General features: G+C 45.7%; 1 protein-coding gene across 2 annotated transcripts in view; it reads right to left on the bottom strand.

Annotated features, from left to right (window-relative positions):
• Positions 1-19,009: 19,009 nt before the first annotated feature.
• Positions 19,010-21,799, bottom strand: part of LOC147123669 (E3 ubiquitin-protein ligase RMND5A) — a 62,283-nt gene continuing 59,493 nt past the window's right edge. For both annotated transcript variants that reach the window (XM_085975503.1, XM_085975502.1), the window contains one exon: positions 19,010-19,865. In XM_085975503.1, the coding sequence (XP_085831629.1) occupies positions 19,802-19,865 (64 nt within the window). In that variant the 3' untranslated portion in view covers positions 19,010-19,801. The remainder of the gene's footprint in view (positions 19,866-21,799) is intronic.

Raw genomic sequence — 21,799 nt, 5'->3', positions numbered from 1 at the left:
AACGGAGGATATAAGGGCGGAGAACTCGACCACGGCCGGGGAAGAGAGCCGGACAGAAGTCGGGGCCAGAGGCGCTGAGACTGGGGCAGCGTAAGGCACGGAAGCCGCGGTGAATGCAAACGCGGCCGGTGCGAAAGACCGGGCTGCAAGCGGGCTGGGAGACGCAACAGCGTCGAGAGAGAGCTCGACCGCGACCGGTGAAAAAGGCCGGGCAGCTACCGAGGCCGCGAGGCGCAGCGACCGGGTCAGCGTAAGGCGCGGGAGAAAATAAAAAAAACGCAGAGAACTCAGCCGCAGCCGGGGGGAAAGGACCGGATTGCAAGAGGGGCTGGGAGGCACGATTTGAAAGCCGCTGGGGGAGGGCGAACGCAGCAATACGGCAATCGCCATTACAGCCAGCGGGGGAGAAAGGCAAACGCGGGAAGCCGCCATTTTCAGAGGCGGGGGAAGAAGACAAGCGCGGGAAACCGCCATTTTGAAAAAAAAAAGAAAAGAAAACATTTCTTTGTTTCTCAAGAAGATTGCGAGGATGCCTAAGCGTGGTAACATCAACGATTTTGATCCTGATGTTGAAGATTGGGCCACGTATGTAGAACGCATAGAGATATATTGTAAGGCAAATAAAATATCAGATGAAGATAAAGCACTAACCTTACTAAACTCAATGGGTGCGAAGACATACGGGCTATTGAAGCATCTTCTATCACCAGCTCAACCGGCGGATCAGACTTTCGCTAAAATTGTTGCTGTCCTGAAGAATCATTTGAACCCCACACCGCTGATGTTAGCGGAACGATTTAAATTTTATGCGAGAACGCAACTGAAAGAGGAAAGCAACGCGGAGTATTTAATTGAACTGCGTAAGTTAGCGAAAGACTGTCAGTTTGGGGAAAGCCTGACAGAGGCACTGAGAGACAAATTCGTGTGTGGGTTGTCGAAAGAAGGAACACAAAAGCGGCTACTTGAAGAGAATGATCTTACACTTGATAAGGCTGTCACTATTGCAGCATCGCACGAAGCCGCAGCGAGAGGCACTGCGGAAATGCAGCTGAAGGCAGCGGTACTCAGCGTACATCAAATGGCTTTGGGGACAACGAAATGTTATCGTTGTGGAAAGACAACACACGATCAGAACCAATGCTGGTTTAAAAACCAGGAATGTAGAAAATGTGGCAAGCTTGGTCACATAGCTAAAGTATGCCGGTCAGGAAAGAAGACCAGCAACAAAAAGTCACCACAGGGAAAGTGCAGAAAGAAGTACCATGGAAGTGGAGCAAGGACTGTAAGAAGGCTTTTCGCAAAAGCAAGACATTGATCACCTCAGAGGAAGTGTTGGCTCACTTCAACCCAACGCTACCTATTCGTTTAGCTTGTGATGCTTCTCCTTATGGTATTGGAGCAGTACTCTCACACAAGTTGCCAAATGGCTCGGAAAGGCCAGTCGCATTTGCATCCAGATCATTGACCTCCGCTGAGCGCAACTATGCTCAGATAGATAGGGAGGCTCTCAGCCTGGTGTGGGGAGTAAAGAAGTTTAATCATTACCTGCAGGGCCAGAAGTTTACACTGCTGACAAACCACCAGCCGTTGGTATCCATATTCAACCCTAAAAAGGGCGTTTCCATTATGACAGCGCAAAGGCTACAGAGGTGGTCCCTTTTCCTAGGGGCACACCAATATGACATAGAATACAAAGGATCAAAACAGCATGGGAATGCTGACGGTTTATCGCACCTACCGTTGCCAACGGTAGAAGAGGCGCCTACAGTGGACCCAGTGGAGATGTTCCACTCAACCATAGTGGAATGTCTACCAGTAACAAATTCTACGATCGAAAAGGAAACAGGAAATGACCCAACTCTCTCACGAGTCTACGATTTAACGGTGAAGGGATGGCCAGCACATGGCGAACCACTGTTGCCAGCATTTTCGCAAAGAAGAGAACAGCTGTCAGTGTGCCGAGGAACTTTGATGTGTGGATCCAGAGTGGTGATTCCACCCAAACTCCAGCATAAAGTGCTGAAGGAGCTTCACGAGGGGCATCTGGGTGGAGTGAAAATGAAGAACCTAGCCAGAGCGTTTGTGTGGTGGCCAGGTATCGATGGAGACATCGAAGAAATGACCAAGAGCTGTCTAGGATGCCAGAAGGTCCAAAACGCCCCACCACAAGCTCCTCTGCATCCATGGGAGTGGCCCTCATCTCCATGGCAAAGGGTACATATCGACTTTGCTGGTCCATTTATGGACTCAATGTTCTTAATCGCGGTGGATGCACACTCCAAGTGGCCGGAGGTAATAAAGATGTCCTCCACCACCACGGAAAAAACCATCACAGTATTAAGGACCATATTTGCCAGGAATGGGCTGCCGGAACAGATCTGTTCTGATAATGGACCGCAATTTGTGTCCGAAGAATTCAGGAAGTTCTTAAAAAACAATGGGGTTAAGCACTACACGTCCGCCCCATGCCATCCCGCCACCAATGGATTAGCTGAAAGGTTTGTCCAGACCTTCAAGAAGGCCATAAAGGCCATGGGTAATGAAGACATAAATCTACAACATAAGGTAGATAACTTCTTGTTGGCGTACAGGAATGCAACACATGCGGTCACAAACCAAACTCCCGCCATGATGTTTTTCAATAGAAGACTAAGATGCCGGCTGGATTTGATCAAGCCAAACATCAGAAGGGACGTAGAGAACCGGCAATTTCAAGGCATGAATGAAAGGCCAACTAGAACCTTCCAGATAGGTCAACAAGTTTTGGCCCGGGACTACCGTACCGAGAAATGGCAGACTGGAACTATTTGCACACGACGAGGACCGCTGATGTATACCGTGGACATTGGTGAAAGCATAATAAGGCGCCATGCTGACCAGATCATAGCGTCATCTGAAAAGGGACAACCTACACCACAACTCTATACGCCTAATGATGAAGCAGAGATACCCATAGTATCTACCTCCGATCCGGTGATACTGGAACCAGATGAACCCGACACTGGCATCGAAGCCGAATCGACCTTGCCAAAAGAACCTACTACACCACCGAAAACTACTACACCACCGAGGCGTTATCCGGGCCGAGTCAGGAAGCCTCCAGAGAGACTGAATCTGTGAACTGTTTTTACATGAAGTTGTGTATATATCTTATGATGTTATGTTTAATGGGGAATATATACTGTTACACTACAATCCTCCCTTTTTAGGTTATGTAACCGTTCCACCTTTAAGAGAACTATTTTAAGGGTTGCACTACTTTATCTTGGCTGCTGTATACTGGAGGGGGAGGGGGAACAGCCAGTTGTCGTGATACATGTTGGTACCAACGACGTAGCTAAAAAAAGGGAAGAGGTCCTACAAGTAGAATTTAGGGAGTTAGGAGCCAAGCTAAAAAGTAGGACCTCGAAGGTAGTAATCTCTGGATTACTACCAGTGCCACGTGCTAGTAAGAGTACAGAGAACAGGATAGTTAGGCTAAATACGTGGCTTGAGCAGTGGTGTAAGAGGGAGGGTTTTAAATTTTTGAGGCATTGGAACCAGTTTTGTGGTAGGTGTGACCTATACAAAAGGGACGGTCTACACCTGTGCAGAGATGGAACTGATGTTCTCGGGGTAATTTTTGATAAAGCAGTTCGGGAGCATTTAAACTAGTATGGCAGGGGGCTAGAAACCTATGTAGTGAAATAGAGGAAAGTGAAAGGCAGACAGAAATAAATGGTAAAAGGGTGAGGAACAAAAAACAAAGGGCCAAACTAATTCATAAAAAATGTGAGCATAAAAAAAGCCTGAGGGTTTTATACCTTAATGCGAGAAGCATCAGGAACAAGGTAGATGAATTAGCTGTGGAAATAGAGGTTAATAATTATGATCTAATTGGGATTACGGAAACATGGTTGCAGGGTGAGCAGGGCTGGGAGCTTAACATACAGGGGTATTCAGTATTTAGGAAGGATCGACAAAAAAGAAAGGGAGGAGGGGTAGCATTGCTAGTAAAAGAGGGGATAAATGCAATTGAAAAGAAGGATATTAACTCAGTTAATACAGAATCTATATGGGTGGAGCTAAGAAATAGCGAGGGGCGAAAAACATTAATAGGAGTGGTATATAGGCCTCCAAATAGTAAAATAGAGGTTAGGGAGGGCATCACGAGGGAAATTAGAGAAGCGTGCAATAAGAGCACAGCTGTCATCATAGGTGACTTTAACTTACATATAGATTGGACTAGCCTAATCAGTAAAAATAATGAGGAGGAGGAATTCCTTGAGTGTTTAAGGGATGGTTATCTGGATCAATATGTCGAGGAACCAACTCGGGAACAGGCTATATTGGACTGGGTACTGTGCAATGAGAAGGGACTAATCAGTAATCTTGTTGTACGGGGACCCTTGGGTCAGAGCGATCATAACATGATCGATTTCTCACTCGAAATGGAGAGCGAAGAAATTGACTCAGAGACTAAGGTCCTGAATTTAAACAAGGGGAATTATGATGCCATGAGACGGGAACTGAGTAGGTCTGATTGGACAACGTTCCTGGGAGGACTGGAGGTAGATAAACAATGGCAAACATTTAAAGATAGAATGACAAAATTGCAAAAATTGTTTATACCAATCTGGCATAAAAGGAAATCTAAAAAGGTGACTCAACCGTGGATAACAGGGGAAATTAGAGACAGCATAAAATCCAAAGATAGGGCGTATAAAATAGCCAAAAAAAGCGCCAGAGCGGAAGATTGGGAACAGTTTAAGATAGAGCAAAGGAGGGCAAAGGGCATGATCAAGAGGGGCAAAATAGCTTACGAAAACAAGCTGGCGGAAAATATAAAAACTAACTCCAAAAGCTTTTATAAATATATCAAAAGGAAAAGACTGGTGAAAACCAAAGTTGGTCCATTGCAGTCAGATACGGGGGAATATATAATGGGAAATAAGGAAATGGCAGATCAACTAAATGCATACTTTGGGTCAGTCTTTACGAAGGAAGACACAAAAAACCTCCCTGGGATATCGGGAAAAATAGGGACATTGGCAAAGGAGGAACTGACGCAAATCAATATCTCTAAGGATATGGTGTTAAGGAAGCTAAAGGGATTGAAGGTGGACAAATCCCCAGGGCCTGATAACATGCATCCTAGGGTACTGAAGGAGGTGGCCCTAGAGATAGCGGATGCACTAAGGATGATTTTTCAGAATTCATTAGACTCGGGAACAGTGCCGATGGATTGGAGGGTAGCTAACGTTACCCCACTATTCAAAAAGGGGGGTAGGGAAAAAGCAGGTAATTACAGACCTGTAAGCCTTACATCAGTTGTGGGCAAAATGCTGGAGTCCATCATTAAGGATGAAATAGCGGAGCACTTAGCAAATGGGGACAGGATAGGACAGAGTCAACATGGATTTACAAAGGGTAAATCGTGCTTGACTAATCTATTGGAATTTTTTGAGGGAGTAACTGGTAGAATAGATGGGGGAGAGCCAGTAGATGTGGTGTACCTGGACTTCCAAAAGGCCTTCGATAAGGTCCCACATAAAAGATTAGCATGGAAAATTGAGGCTCATGGGATAAAGGGGAAAGTTTTGGCGTGGATAGGGAACTGGCTGTCAGATAGAAAACAGAGAGTTGGAATAAACGGCTCATTTTCTGAATGGCAGGCAGTAACAAGTGGGGTACCACAGGGATCTGTCCTGGGCCCCCAGCTGTTCACAATTTACATTAATGACCTGGATCAGGGAGTCGGATGCAGCATTTCCAAATTTGCAGACGACACTAAACTAGGAGGGGGGGTGGGCTCAGAGGAAGAGACCAGGAAGCTCCAGAGCGATTTGGACAGACTGGGCGATTGGGCGGATAAATGGCAGATGCACTATAATGTGGACAAGTGCGAAGTTATCCACCTTGGGTGCAGGAACGGGAGGGCAAATTATTATTTAAATGGCAATAGATTGGGAGAGGGGGAAGTACAGAGAGACCTGGGTGTTCTTGTACACCAGTCACTGAAGGCGAGCATGCAGGTGCAACAGGCGGTCAAGAAGGCAAACGGTATGCTGGCCTTCATAGCAAAAGGGTTAGAATACAGGAACAGGGATACCTTGCTGCAGCTGTACAGGGCACTGGTGAGACCACACCTCGAGTACTGTGTACAGTTTTGGTCGCCTCATCTGAGGAAGGATGTTCTTGCCATGGAGGGGGTGCAGCGGCGATTCACCAGGCTGATACCAGGAATGGCGGGAATGACCTATGAGGAGAGACTATGTAGTTTAGGGATGTACACACTGGAGTTTAGAAGATTGAGAGGGGACCTCATAGAAGTGTATAAAATTCTGACAGGTCTAGACAGACTGGATGCAGAAGGAATGTTTCCCTTGGCGGGTGAGAACAGAACTAGAGGACATAATTTAAGGATAAGGGCTAAACCATTTAGGACAGAGATGAGGGGGAATTTCTTCACTCAGAGAGTGGTGAACCTGTGGAACTCATTGCCACAGAGGGCAGTGTACGCCAGCTCATTAAATATATTTAAGAGGGAATTAGATATATTTCTACGGGCAAAAGGGGTTAAGGGTTACGGAGAGAAGGCGGGGACGGGATACTGAATTAAAGGATCAGCCATGATCTCATCGAATGGCGGAGCAGGCACGAAGGGCCGAATGGCCTACTCCTGCTCCTATCTTCTATGTATCTATGTATCTATGTAATACCGGTGGTGACCACACCGGTATATAAGTGCTGTGTAATGATTTATTGGGCAGTTCCGCCCTGACCTTCGACTAGTAAAGACCTGTTAAAATTTACTCTTGTGGTCTGTGTACTAATTCTCATTATAACACACAGACTTAACAGAGCAGTGGCCAGTAAATAAAGAGCGGGGTCAGAGAGGGGCCTGAACTCACTGCAAGCTGCCGAGGAGGAGCGGACCTAGCCGGGAACCAGAGCAGAGCGGAAAAAATTCAGGAGTCCAAATAACAAGGAGTGATGTCGCAGAAAAGCGATTGGTTGGTCAGTATTTCTCTCTATCTTGGGCATTGGTTTAAATTAAGAGCCGGGATTAAAAACTAAACGTTCAAAAAGAGGGAGCTGATTGGTGAGTATCTGGTAAGTGTTTTTACTTGGCTTTCTTAAAGTTTTTAAGTTTATTCCAGCTAGGTTAGTATATTGTCTGTTAAATAGAGGTATGGCAGGGCAGCTTACACCCATGGAATGCACATCTCGTGCCATGTGGGAAGTCCTGGACACCTCCCATGGTCTGGACAACCACATGTGCAGAAAGTGTCGCCAGCTACAGCAGCTCGAGCACCGGGTTACGGAGCTTGAGCGGCGGCTGCAGTCACTGCTGTTCATCCGCGAGGCTGAGAGCTACATGGACAGCACGTTTCTGGAGGTGGTCACCCCACAGCTTAAGAGTGTGCAGGCAGAGAGGGAAGGGGTGACCGTCAGACAGAAAAGGAGGACCAGGCAGGTAGTGCAGGAGTCCCCTCAGCCCATCTTGCTCACCAACCAGTATTTGGTGCGGAGTACTGGTGAAGGCGATGGTTCCTCTGGGGAGTGCAGCCAGAGCCAAGTCCACAGCACCATTGAAGGCTCAGCTGCACAGGTGGGGGCGGGGGGGGGGGGGGCGGGGAGAAGAGGAGAGGGAGAGCGATAGTGATAGGGGATTCAATAGTTAGGGGAACAGACAGGCGTTTCTGTGGCTGCAGATGTGATTCCAGGATGGTATGTTGCCTCCCTGGTTCCAGGGTCAAGGATGTCACTGAACGGCTGCAGGGCATTCTGAGGGGGGAGGGTGAACAGCCAGAAGTCATGGTGCATATCGGCATCAACGACATAGGGATGAGGTCCTGCAGGCAGAGTCTAGGGAGCTAGGAGAGAGCTTAAAAAGCAGGATCTCAAAGGTAGTAATCTCCGTATTACTACCAGTGCCATGTGCATGTGAGTACAGAAATAGGAAGATAGAGCAGATGAATGCGTGGCTGGAGAGATGGTGTAGGAGGGAGGGCTTTAGATTCCTCAGGAATTGGAACCGTTTCTGGGGGAGGTGGGACCTCTACAAGCCAGGCGGGTTGCACCTCAACAGGAACGGGACCAACATCCTCGCGGGAGGATTTGCTCGTGCTGTTGGGGAGGGTTTAACTACCTTGGCAGGGGGATGAGAAGCTAAGTATAGAGTCAATAGGGAGGGACGAAAAAGTAGAATTGGAAAACAAAAACGTAGAAAGTAAGTTAGAAGGACAGAGGAATCACGGGCTAGATAGTAGTCAACAAGGAGGTTTGCCTGTACTGAATGGCATAGACTTCAATGCAAGGAGTATAGCGAACAAGGCAGATGAGCTGAGGGCACAGGTAGATACTTGGGACTATGATATTATAGCTATTACAGAGACGTGGCTGAAAGAGGGGCAGGTATGGCAGCTCAACATTCCTGGTTACAGGATTTTCAGACGGGATAGAGATGGAGGTAAAAAGGGAGGGGGGGTCGCAGTATTGATTAAATAAACTATTACAGCTGTGAGGAGGGATGATATGTTGGAGGGATCATCAAATGAGGCCATATGGGTCGAATTGAAAAACAAAAAAGGGGCGATCACACTGCTGGGAGTGTACTACAGACTCCCAAACAGCGAGAGGGAGATAGAAGAACAAATTTGTAGACACATATCTGAGAAGTGCAAAAACTATAGGGCAGTAATAGTAGGGGATTTCAACTACCCCAATATTAACTGGGATAAAATTAGTGTGAAGGGTATAGAGGGTGCGGAATTCCTAAAATGCATCCAGGAGAACTTTTTTAGCTAGTATGTAGCAAGCCCAACAAGGGAGGGGGCGGTTTTGGACTTAGTTTTAGGGAATGAAGATGAGCAGGTAGAAGGCGTGTCAGTGGGGGAGCATTTTGGTGCTAGTGACCATAATTCTGTTAGATTTAAAGTAGTTATGGAAAAGGATAAGGATAGACCAGGAATAAAAATTCTAAATTGGGGAAAAGCAAATTTTGTTACGCGCAGGGGGGATTTAGCCACAGTGGACTGGAAACAGCTACTTGAAGGTGTTAAGTCCGTGAATGATTGAGACACGGACTAGCAGGAGAGAAAACAAACAGATCTTTACTGGTGAAAGGCAATAACGAAACTAAACAGAGGCTCTCTAGCGCCTTTTATACAGGGGTGGTCACTGCCGGTACTGCAGTCTGAGACCAGTTATTCGCTTAAAGGTACATACACAACAATTCCTCCCTTTTTAGATAAACAGTACATAACATTCATTTAACAACTAAATGATAACGAATTACAATCACAATTACTGTTACTAGATACAGTGGTTAAGTTCAAGCAATTATAAGTTCAGTCTTTCAGGAGGCTTCCTGATTCTGTCTGGATAACGCCTCTTTGGGGTAACAGGTTCTTCTGGCAATGTTGAGTCGGAATCAATGTCGTTGTTTGGTTCATCTGCTTCCAATATTACCGGTTCTGCTGTAGCTGCAATTGGAACGTCGATTTCATCACCAGGTGTATCAGATCGTGGTGTGGCGTTGACGTTTTCCAGTGACTCTAGAATCTGGTCAGCATGGCATCTTACAATGCTCTCCCCAACGTCCATGGTATACATGAGAGGTCCTTGTCGTGTACAAATCGTTCCTGGCTGCCATTTCTCAGTGCGGTAGTCCCGGGCCAAAACTGGTTGACCTATCTTAAAACTCCTGGTCGGCCTTTCATTCATATTCTGAAACTGCCTGTTCTCCACATCTCTTCGGACGTTTGGCTTAACCAAATCCAAGCGGCATCGTAGTCTTCGATTGAAGAACATCATGGCTGGAGTTTGGTTGGTAACCGCATGTGTCGCATTCCGGTAGGCAAACAAGAAGTTGTCCACCTTGTGTTGTAAGGGTATATCTTCATTACACATTGCCTTGATAGCCTTCTTGAATGTTTGGACAAACCTCTCGGCCAATCCATTAGTGGCTGGATGATATGGGGCAGATGTGTAATGCTTAACACCATTGTTCTTTAAGAACCTCCGGAACTCTTCAGACACAAGCTGTGGTCCATTGTCAGAGCAAATCTGTTCAGGCAGCCCATTCCTGGCGAATATGTTCGTAAAACTGTGATAGTTTTTTCCGTGGTGGTTGAGGACATTTTTATTACTTCTGGCCACTTTGAATGTGCATCCACCGCAATTAAAAACATCGAGTCCATGAAGGGACCAGCAAAATCAATGTGCACCCTTTGCCATGGAGATGAGGGCCACTCCCATGGATGCAGAGGAGCTTGTGGTGGGGCGTTTTGGACCTTCTGGCATCCTGCACAGCTCTTGGTCATCTCTTCGATTTCTCTATCGATTCCCGGCCACCACACAAACGCTCTGGCTAAGCTCTTCATTTTTACCCCACCCAGATGACCCTCATGAAGTTCATTGAGCACTCTATCCGTCAACTTAGGTGGAATTACTACTCTGGATCCACACATCAAGGTTCCTCTGCACACTGACAGCTGTTCTCTTCTCGGCGAGAATGCTGGCAGCAGTGGTTCGCCATGTGCTGGCCATCCCTTCACTGTTAAATCATAGACCCGTGATAGTGTCGGGTCATTCCGTGTTTCCTTTTCTATGTTTGCATTCGTCACGGGAAGACATTCGACTATGGTCAAGTGGAATAACTCCATTGGATCCACTGCAAGGTCGTCTTCTTCCACCGTCGGCAACGGTAGACGTGACAATCCATCAGCATTTCCATGCTGTTTAGTTCCTTTGTACTCGATGTCATATTGGTGTGCCCCTAGGAAAAGGGACCACCTCTGCAGCCGTTGTGCTGTCATTATCGGTACGCCCTTCTGAGGGTTGAAAATGGAGACAAGAGGTTGATGATCAGTTAGTAGAGTAAATTTTTGACCGTGCAGATAGTGATTGAACTTCTTCACCCCCCACACTAGGCTGAGGGCCTCTCTGTCAATCTGGGTGTAGTTACGCTCGGCAGAAGTTAACGAGCGTGACGCAAAAGCTATCGGCCTCTCCAAACCATCAAGGAATTTATGTGACAGTACCGCCCCAATGCCGTAGGGAGACGCATCACACGCCAGCCTGATTGGCAGTGCTGGGTTGTAGTGAGCCAATACTTCCTTTGAAGTGATTAAGTCCTTACTCTTCTGAAAAGCACGCTTACAATCATCGCTCCATTTCCATGCTACCCCTGTTTGTAGCAGGGCATTCAGTGGGTGCAGAATTGTCGACAAATTCGGCAAAAGCTTATGATAGTAATTCACCAACCCGAGGAATGACCTCAGTTGCGACACATTTTCAGGCGCTGGGGCCTTAACAACCGCTTCAATTTTGTCAGGGGACTTATGTAACCCCTCTTCATCAATCACGTGGCCACAATACGATATCGGTTTCTTAAAAAATTCGCACTTGGGGCGGTTGGCTCGCAGCCCATGTTCCCGTAGTCTAGTGAGCACCTGTTCTAGGTTGTTAAGGTGTTCACTGTCATCTTCACCTGTTACAAGGATGTCGTCCAAGTAACACTGAGTCCCCGGAATCCCTTGCAGGACTTGTTCCATCGCTCTTTGCCATATCGCCGGAGCCGATGCTACTCCGAATACCAATCGATGATACTGGTAAAGACCTTTGTGAGTGTTTATCGTGAGATACTTCCTAGAGGACTCTTCAACCTCCATCTGCAAATATGCTTGTGCTAGGTCAATTTTTGTAAAACGCTTTCCTCCAGAGAGCGAGGCGAAGATGTCTTCTATCCTTGGAAGAGGATATTGTACTGTGCGAAGGATAGGGTTCACCATCACCTTGAAATCCCCACAGATGCGAATCTTCCTTGGCTCTCCGGCCTTATTGCTTAACGTTTTCTTCATGACAGGAACAATGGGTGTCGCCCACTCGCTCCAGTCGACCTTAGACAACACGCCCGCCTTCTCCAGATTCTCCAGCTCTGCCTCGACGGCTGGGCGAATTGCATATGGTACCGGTCTCGCTTTGAAAAACTTGGGAACTGCATTCTCTTCTATTTTTATCGAGGCGGTTACGCCTTTAAGCGTGCCCAGTTCTTGTTGAAATACCTCTTTGGCGTTAGCTAAGATTGTTGACAATCGTCCAGGAGTGACGTCTTCATCTTTTTTACCGTCCACCGTCATTGCATGAATGGAATGCCAATCTAAGTTTATCTTCCTGATCCATTCCCGTCCCAATAACGGTGGTCCACCATTTGGCAGTATGTAGAGATACAATTTCCGTATTTTCTTGCCATTGTATTCGACAGGCACCCTTATTTTTCCTCTGGGGTATACTTTTTGCCCTGTATACGTCGTCAAGACGATGGATGTCTCTCTCAAGGGTATGTGTGAAAATAGCCACTCGTAGTCTCGTCGATTCATGACAGTTAGCGCTGATCCTGTATCCAATTCCATTTTAACTTGGGACCCTGCTATCGTGAGGGTGACCCAAATGGTTCGGTGATCCTCTTTTGCGATTACATTGTGAAGTTTGAGACAGCTTAATCTCCTGTTCTCGGATTCACTATCGCTCATCTGGTCTTCGGAACTACTGTCCGTCATCTTTTGTACTTTCTTGTATGGTTCCTTAGTAGCCTTTTTGTTGTCGCTGGTCTTCTTCCCAGACCTACAAACTCGTGCAATGTGTCCAGTCTTCCCGCATTGTCTGCATATTTTGTCTTTGGACCAGCAGTCCTTCTGGTCATGGTTAGTTCTGCCACAGCGATAACATTTTGCAAATCCCCGTGTCATTTCGTGGGTGCCGTATTCCTGTGGTTTTTGTTGAATTTCTGCAGCTCCCCTGGCTGCTGCTTCATACGATACTGCTATGCTGAAAGCCTTATCTAACGTCAGCTCTTTCTCGGAGAGTAACTTCTTCTGTGTTCCTTCACTCAGGAGTCCACAGACAAATTTGTCCTGTGGGGTATCTGCCAGTCCTGCTCCGAACTGGCAGTGCTTTGATAGCTTGCGTAGTTCCGTAAGATACTCAGCATTGCTCTCATCTTTGTGCTGAGTTCTCCTGTGGAATTTAAATCTTTCTGCTATCAACAGCGGTGCAGGGTTTAAGTGTTCCTGTAGAACAGCAACAATTTCGTTAAAACTCTTCGCCTTCGGTTTGGCTGGAGTAATCAGATCCCGCAATAGGCCGTACGTTCTAGCGCCCATTAAGTTTAGCAATATCGATGCCTTTTTCCCCTCCGCTATTTCGTTTGCCTCGAAATATACCTCGACTCTTTCCACATATGTGGTCCAGTCCTCTATTGTATTGTCAAAAGCAGTGATACAGCCAGTCTTCGGCATCTTGCAAATCTAAAATGGCGCCTCCCGCGCTTTGCCTTCTTCCCCGATTTATCAAAATGGCACCTCCCGTGCTTTGTCTTCTTCCCCGCTGTTGTTAGCGCTGCTTTCCACGGTTTCCTGCGCGTTAAATATTGATTCTTTTTCTTTTATTATTTTCCCATCGTGGAGCGGACCCTCTGGGACACTTCCCTCCCTCTTCTTAGGTCCGAACGCTGCCCGGCTTCGAAACACCGGCCGCGCCCTGTATGCTCCACCCTTTCTCTCTCTCTTTGCTTCCCGACTCGCTGCCCGGCCCCGTTGAAAGTCCACCCGATCGAGCTTCAGCCCGCCGCAACCCAGGAAGGATCAGAGCACTACCTGCCACCAGCCCGATTAGCTGGGAAACCACGGACCGAGGAACCCAGCCTGGCTCTGGACAATCTCTCCTGCAAGTTTTGAACCCGATGATTGATGGTCGACACCCGTCTCTCGAGTTTCAATGGACTCTATTTTTTTTTCTTCTGGCTCCAACCTTCAACAACGTCGTCGGAGCTGCTGCTGAGTTGCAGGTAAGTTCGTTTCTTACTCGTCGCCAGTGTTAAGTCCGTGAATGATTGAGACACGGACTAGCAGGAGAGAAAACAAACAGATCTTTACTGGTGAAAGGCAATAACGAAACTAAACAAGAGGCTCTCTAGCACCTTTTATACAGGGGTGGTCACTGCCGGTACTGCAGTCGGAGACCAGTTATTCTCTTAAAGGTACATACACAACAGAAGGTAAATCAGTGTCAGAGCAGTGGGAGGCATTCAAGGAGGAGATCCGGTGAGTTCAGGCCAAATATGTGCCCTTAAAGAAAAAAGGTGGGACTAACAACTCTGGAGCCTCCTGGATGTCTAGAGACATACAGGGTAGGATAAAGAAAAAACGGGAGGCGAAAGACAGATACCGAGGGCTAAATACTCCAGAATCTTTCGAGGAGTACAGAAAGTGCAGGGTGCAATTTAAAAAGGATATTAAGAAAGCAAAGAAAGAGCATGAAAAATTCTTGGCAAGTAAAATCAAGGAAAACCCAAAGATGTTTTATAAATATATTCAGAGTAAGAGGATAACTAAAGAAAGGGTAGGACGTATTAGAGATCATGAGGGTAATGTGTGTGTGTTGGCGGGAGACGTCGGTAGGGCTCTTAATGAATACTTTGCGTCTGTTTTCACAAAGGAGGGGCGAATCAGACATTGCTAGGTAAGGAGTGTGAAATATTAGATGAAATAAACAGTGAGAGGAAGTATTAAGCGGTTTAGCAGCTTTAAAAGTGGATTCATCCGGGCCTGGGGATTTAATGTATCCCAGGCTGTTAAGCAAAGCAAAAGAGGAAATTGCAGAGGCCCTGACCATCATCTTTCAATCCTCTCTGGCTTCAGGTGTGGTGCCGGAGGACTGGAGGACTGCTAAAGTGGTACCCTGGTTTAAAAAGGGAGAAAAGGATAGGCCGAGTAATTACAGGCCAGTCAGCCTAACCTCGGTGGTGGGAAAATTATTGAAAAGAATTCTGAAGGACAGGATAAATCTTCATTTAGAAAGACATGGATTAATCAAGGATAGTCAGCACGGTCGTGTCTGACAAACTTGATTGAATTTGAGGCGGTAACAAGGAGGGTAGTGCGTTTTGATGTAGTGTATATGGACTTTAGCAAGGCTTTTGATAAGGTTGCACATGGCAGACTGGTCACGAAGTTAAAAGCCCATGGGATCCAGGGCAAAGTGTCAAGTTGGATTCAAAACTGGCTCGGAGACAGGAAGCAGAGGGTAATGGTTGATGAGTGTTTTTGTGACTGGAAGGCCGTTTCCAGTGGGGTTCCGCGGGGCTCAGTACTAGGTCTCTTGCTTTTTGTGGTATATATCAATGATCTTGACTTGAATATAGGGGGTATGATTAAGAAGTTTGCAGATGATACTAAAAGCGGCTGTTTGGTTGATACTGAAGAAGGAAGCTGTAGACTGCAGGAAGATATCAATAAGTTGGTCAGGTGGGCAGAACAGTGGTAAATTGAATTTAATCCGGAGAAGTGTGAGGTAATGCATTTAGGGAGGGCTAACACATTAAATGGTAGGATGTTCCCGATGGTCGGGGAGTCCAGAACCAGGGGTCACAGTCTAAGGAGAAGGGGTAAGCCATTTAGGACTGAGATGAGGAGGAATTTCTTCACCTAGAGAGTGGTGAACCTGTGGCATTCTCTACCACAGAAGGCAGTAGAGGCCAATTCATTAAATATATTCAAGAAGGAGTTGGATATATTTCTTAAGGCTAAAGGGATCAAGGGGTATGGGGAGAAAGCAGGGACAGGGTACTGAATTTGGATGATCAGCCATGATCGCATTGAATGGCGGAGCAGGCTCAAGGGGCCGAATGGCCTACTCCTACTCCTATGTTTCTATGGTAGGACACCGAGTAGTGTAGAGGAACAAAGGGACCTTGGAGTGCATGTCCACAGATCCCTTAAGGTAGCAGGCCAGATAGATAAGGTGGTTAAGAAGGCATACGGAATGCTTGCCTTTATTAGCCGTGGCATAGAATACAAGAGCAGGGGGGGGTTATGCTTCAACTGTATAAAACACTAGTTAGGCCTCAGCTAGAGTACTGCATGCAGTTCTGGTCACCACATAACAGAAAAGATGTGATTGCAGTATAGAGGGTACAAAGGAGATTTACAAGGATGTTGCCAGTAGAGAATCTTAGCTATGAGGAAAGACTGGATAGGCTGGGTCTGTTTTCCTTGGAACAGAGAAGGCTGAGGGGAGACCTTATTGAGGTGTATAAAATTATGAGGGGCATAAAGTGGATAGAAAGGACCTATTTCCCTTCGCAGTGGGGTCAAAAACCAGGGGGCATAGATTTAAAGTAATTGGTGGAAGGTTTAGAGGGGATTTGAGGGGAAATTTCTTCACCCAGAGGGTTGTGGGGGTCTGGAACTCACTGTCTGAAAGGGTGGTAGAGGCAGGAACCCTAACCACATTTACAAAGCACTTGGATGTGCACTTGGGATGCTGTAACCTGCAGGGCTACAGACCAAGAGCTGGGAAGTGGGATTAGGCTGGATAGCTCTTTGTTGGCCGGCACGGACACGATGGGCCGAAATGGCCTCCTTCCGTGCTGTAACTTTCTATGATTCTATGAGAACATCATATTGCCACACAGCTAATTGTGCTTGTAGCTCACCAACCTTACTCACCACACTTTGTGCATTTACACACATGCATTCTAAACCCATTTTTGAATTTTTCGTAGTCTTTCTTCATCTGCTCCTATCTGTTACTACTTCAGCCCCGAGTACTACTTTCTTCTCTAGTACTATGCAACACACTCACTCTTTCATGCACCTTATTCCTCTTTTCTTCGCCTATGTGCTGGTGCCCATCCCCCTGCCAAGCTAGGTGTGTTGGAAGGTAGGCAGCTGGATCTAATTCACTCATCATATGGTAAAATCACCTCATAATTGGGTCCTTGTTGCTCCCCACTCAAGAACAAAAGAAGTTACTCTCCCCTCCAAGTGACCAGTTTACAACCACTGTTTAAAAAGTTGCTACGGTAGGTTGATAACTTACTTCATTAATTAATCTTTTGATAACCTTTATATAATTAAACAAAGGTAACAAACACAATACTAAAGAGTCAATTCCTACTCTACTTTATTGATAGCTCTCTTCAGACATCATAATAATGAACAGCCATTATGCTGTTTTCACTGCAATATTTTAAATCCTGAGGTTTAAAAAGGGATTTGTAATTTGCAAATAATTGTTTTCAAATGGAGCTTTAAGTCACAAAAGCAGTTCATGCAGCCCCACTAAGTCTTAAAAAATGTATGGTACTCCAGCAGTATACAGGGTACGGTGGTACTCATTAATCTGTTTACAGGGTACTGCTGAGTTCATGAGCATATTCGCAGCTCACATCTGGATTAAAGGCAACTTTGCTTTTCCTGCTGCATTGCCTCTTCTGGACTAGAGACTCCCGAGTCATAGGCAAGGAATGGCAAACTGATTAAACTACTGGTGGATAAGCAGTTGATTTGGCTGCTGTTAATTAGAAGTCTAGCCAGTTTATCCTTCCTTTTCGTTCATGGGATGTGGGCGTCGCTGGCAAGGCCAGCATTTATTGCCCATCCCCAATTGCCCTTGAGAAGGTGGTGGTGAGCCACCTTCTTCAACCGTTGCAGTCCGTGTGGTGAAGGTACTCTCAGTGCGGTTAGGGAGTTCCAGGACTTTAACCCAGCGACTATGAAGGAACGGCAATATATTTCCAAGTCAGGGTGGTGTGTGACTTGGAGGGGATGGTGTTCCCATGCGCCTGCTGGCCATGTCCTTCTAGGTGGAAGAGGTCGTGGGTTTGGGAGGTGCTGCCGAAGAAGCCTTGGCGAGTTGCTGCAGTGCATCTTGTAGATGGTACACACTGCAGCCACGGTATGCTGGTAGTGGAGGGAGTGGATGTTTAAGGTAGTAGAGGGAGTGCCAATCAAGCAGGCTGCTTTGTCCTGGATGGTGTCAAGCTTCTTGAGTGTTGTTGGAGTTGCACTCATCCAGGCAAGTGGAGAGTATTCCATCACACTCCTGACTTGTGCTTTGTAGATAGTGGAAAGGCTTTGGGGAGTCAGCAGGAGAGACACTCACTACAGAATATCCAGCCTCAATGCAGTCATCCACGATGAGCTCATGGATGGCAAGGGCCTTGTTCGCACAAGTGAACAGACATTCTGGAGGGAGATGCGGAAAGGGTCGGTGATGACTGATCCACTGCCAGAGTCCACAGGGTCAGCGCTTTGTGGGGGGGGGGGGGGGGGGGTGGGGGTGGCAGTGAGTTGGACGGGGAGGAGATTGGCTGGACGGGAAGGTCGGTGAGAGAGTAGGATGGGACAGTTGACGTCGTTGCTTGTGAGGAGAGAGCGACGAGTGCCACGGTGTGGCCCTTTGGAGGATGCCAAGAGAGGCACAGAGGGAAGCTGTAGGCTTGTCTAAGAGAAAATCAAGGCTGGAACGGCAGCAGGAGGGTGGGAAGTTCAAAGAGTAATGAAGGGTTGGGGTAGGGATTTGGGAGGGCAGAGTATCCAAGAGAGGAGAGATGAAGGGCAGCATGACGATGCTGATATTCCAACAAAGCGGCTTCTATCCCAACAACCTCAATCAGGTTTGAACTGAAATTCCAGAGATAAATGAAGCATGTACACGCTCATTAGACAAGCCACTCTCTAGCCAACAATAAATTTTATTTATCTAGAAAGACTGGACACCAGCAGGTTATGTCAAAAATGCACCTCTATTGTTGCATTGTGTTCCCCTAGTAATATTAAAATTACAGATGATCAGTTACTGATAAAATGTGTGATCTAAATCTGAAATGCTATTTGCTCATCTCAGATATTTGGGGGCTTAATCTGTAATGACAGTGTACAAAGCACACAACTAATGTAAACTAAAGAAAAAGTGATTTGCAACACGAGGAAGCTAGAGTGGGAGAAAATTAGTTCAATTCCACATTATTCACAAATGTCAACATGATGCCAGTAAAATATTTCAGAACTCCGTTCCAAAGTGCAAATTTTAACATCAAATTAATTCATACAATAAAGCAGATAGAATATAATTAAGAACAATAACAGTTATGATGGAATTTCACCGTGCATATGCTGAAGGACAACATATGGAATAAGATGGAGCGCACCTCAAACAGTGACAAAATACACAAACATTTGGTATACAACTTATGTTTAATAAGATTTTTCAGTTTTATATTTCAGGGTTGTAGTTATGTATTGGACATGGTGCCATACACTTAACTAAATTATCTACATGAAGCAAAAATCATACACGTCTATCCTTCATGCATCATTTCCTTCCCCCATGCCAATACTTCGCTAGTCCACTTTCTATGCAAATGCTGTTTAAATTTACAGTAAATTTAAATAATCAGCCCCTGGGGGCTTAATATGTGCACACTCAATGTTGAGCTTCGTGCAAAATTGTGTCAGGAAAAAAATTACGTGAAAATATATCAAAGCTACCTCAGTCAAACCAACATAGAAAGGTATGCAAATATTACCAGTAGTTATTGTCTACTCATACATTCAATATTTCTATTTTTTTTTTAAAGAATGAAGATCACACTGATAACTTTAAAAAAAAAAATCAAATTTAACCCATGTAATGACAATGATACTATGAGGAATCATATGAAATGCATTGCTCATGGGTGATTACATATTCTTTTAAGTTAAAAAATGTACTGCTAGTATTGTCTCAATATAAAATAACTGCATGAAATGGTGAGTGCTGGTGTATTCGCTTGATCAAATACCAAGCGGAGTTCAAAAGCCCTATTGCAACTAATTTATATCCAGTAGTTTTCCTCTTTCGTCCATCCCAAATACACATCGGCATGTACACACCATTCTACAACTTAGTAAGCATTAGTCCAACAGAACAATGAATTGCTGCAGCACTGCTTGAAATTCCCAAACCACTCCCCAAATCACAACTATCTTCAAAAGAAGATCTGTTTTGCATCTGCTGGCGCCTGCTCCATCGGACAATACGGGCATTTTAACCTAGGAAGTGAACAAAAATGGAACTTTCATTAGAAAATCGCAGTAAAAAGAATTACAGCAAGATCAATAATCTCTCATGGTCACCCTACCGAATATATTTTGACAAAAAGCACAAATCTGGTTACCTCACAAGAGCATCCTGATTGCAACAGACATTTTTGTATTTCCCATATTCTGAGCAAGATTGTCAATTTCGTGCTAATTACTGATAAATTAGGGGAATTGTGTGTCATGGCCTACCAACGACACTGCCCAAACTCAGACTTCCATCTCAGACTCTTGGGTTCAAATCCAGTCTGGCTAGAGAGGCAGCAGTAGAGGCTCGCCAGTGGGGTTCCAGTCAGCAGTACCCACAATGCTGATCTCACTGCCAATTTTGAAATCAATACAGAGTCTGTTTGGAGATGTGTTCGAATTTTATTTTTTCATCTCTGGAAATAGTGTGGAAATTTGAGATATAATTTTAGCCATGAATTGTCAATTTGACCTTATAACTGCCCTATTATTGCATGCTAAATGAAACACAATGATTACTCCGCTATCACCCCCAACACCCCTTCCCCTGGCACCTTCCCGTGCAACACATGCCCTTAAACCTCCCCCCTTCCCACTGTCCAGGGCCCCAAAACACTTCTTTCAGGTGAAACAGCGATTTACTTGTACTTCTTGCAATTTAGTATACTGTATTCGCTGCTCACGATGTGGTCTCCTCTGCACTGGGGAGACCAAACGCAGATTGGGTGACTGCTTTGCAGAACACCTCCGTTCAGTCTGTAAGGGGGACCCCCAAGCTTCCAGTCGCCTGTCACTTTAATTCACCGCTCCACTCCCACTCAGACCTCACCGTCCTCGGCCTCTTGCATTGTTCCACAGAAGCTCAGCGTAAGCTCGAGGAACAGCACCTCATCTTTCGCTTAGGCACTTTACAGCCTTCCGGACTCAATATCGAGTTCAACAATTTCAGATCATAACCTCGGCCCCTAATTTATATATATATATATTATCCACACTTTTTGTCTGTGTCTTTTTTTCTTCTCCCCCACATGCCAGCTGTCTCCCATTCTGCCAGCGCAACTCACACTTCATCTAGAGCCATCCTTTGTTTCTTAACCTGTCCCATTACCGTCTCCTCTTGCCTTGAATATATCTCAATGTCTCTTAATCTCACCTGCCTTCCAGTCTATCACAGACCTTTCCTTTTGTTCTTCCATCCCCTCCCCCCTTTCCCAGCCTCTTCACTTGCTTAAAAATCTGTTCCATTTCCTGCTTTTTTCCAGTTCTGACGAAAGGTCATCGACCTGAAACGTTAACTCTGTTTCTCTCTTCAGATGCTGCCTGACCTGCTGAGTTTCTCCAGCATTTTCTGTTTTTATTACAATGATTCTACCACCGTAGCACGAAGTTGTCTAACCCCATGAGTTGAAATATAAAATCAATCGGTGTGGTCTTCAGTTCACTTTCATTTTGTAAGGATGTCCTTATTTTGTTTCATGAACTTGGATAACACTGGCTATTTACCAACTTAATTTTCTGCCAATATCAATGATAATTGAAACCACTGTCACATGAACACCAACCAACTAAGCGATATACCTCAAATAACTTAGGAAAATTGAGCCACCACACACCCAAGAGGTTGCAGCTGTAATTTTGGCACCAAATGACATATTTCAAAACAGCATTATAACCTTTAAGAGTGGAGGCTTTTCTGAATCCTAAACGAGCAGTTAAAACTGAAGCAAGAACTCCAAGAGCTACACTGTTAAATAAAGACAGATGAGAGAAGCCATTTGGCCCACTTAGCTGATTCTTCAATAGAAATTAGAACTCTCAACCCCCCCACACCCGAAAATGCAACTAATTGGCTCTTGGATGACTGCCAGCGCTTTGTAGATTTTACCCATAGCCTCACTTAGCATGCTCGGTACATAGCA

This window comes from Somniosus microcephalus, chromosome 2 (assembly GCF_052327205.1).
Source record: "Somniosus microcephalus isolate GS21.2 chromosome 2, FLI_Smic_1.0, whole genome shotgun sequence".
NCBI lineage: Eukaryota > Metazoa > Chordata > Chondrichthyes > Squaliformes > Somniosidae > Somniosus > Somniosus microcephalus.
Note: the sequence above shows the minus strand (reverse complement) of the source record. Positions and strands in the feature narration are given on the sequence as shown.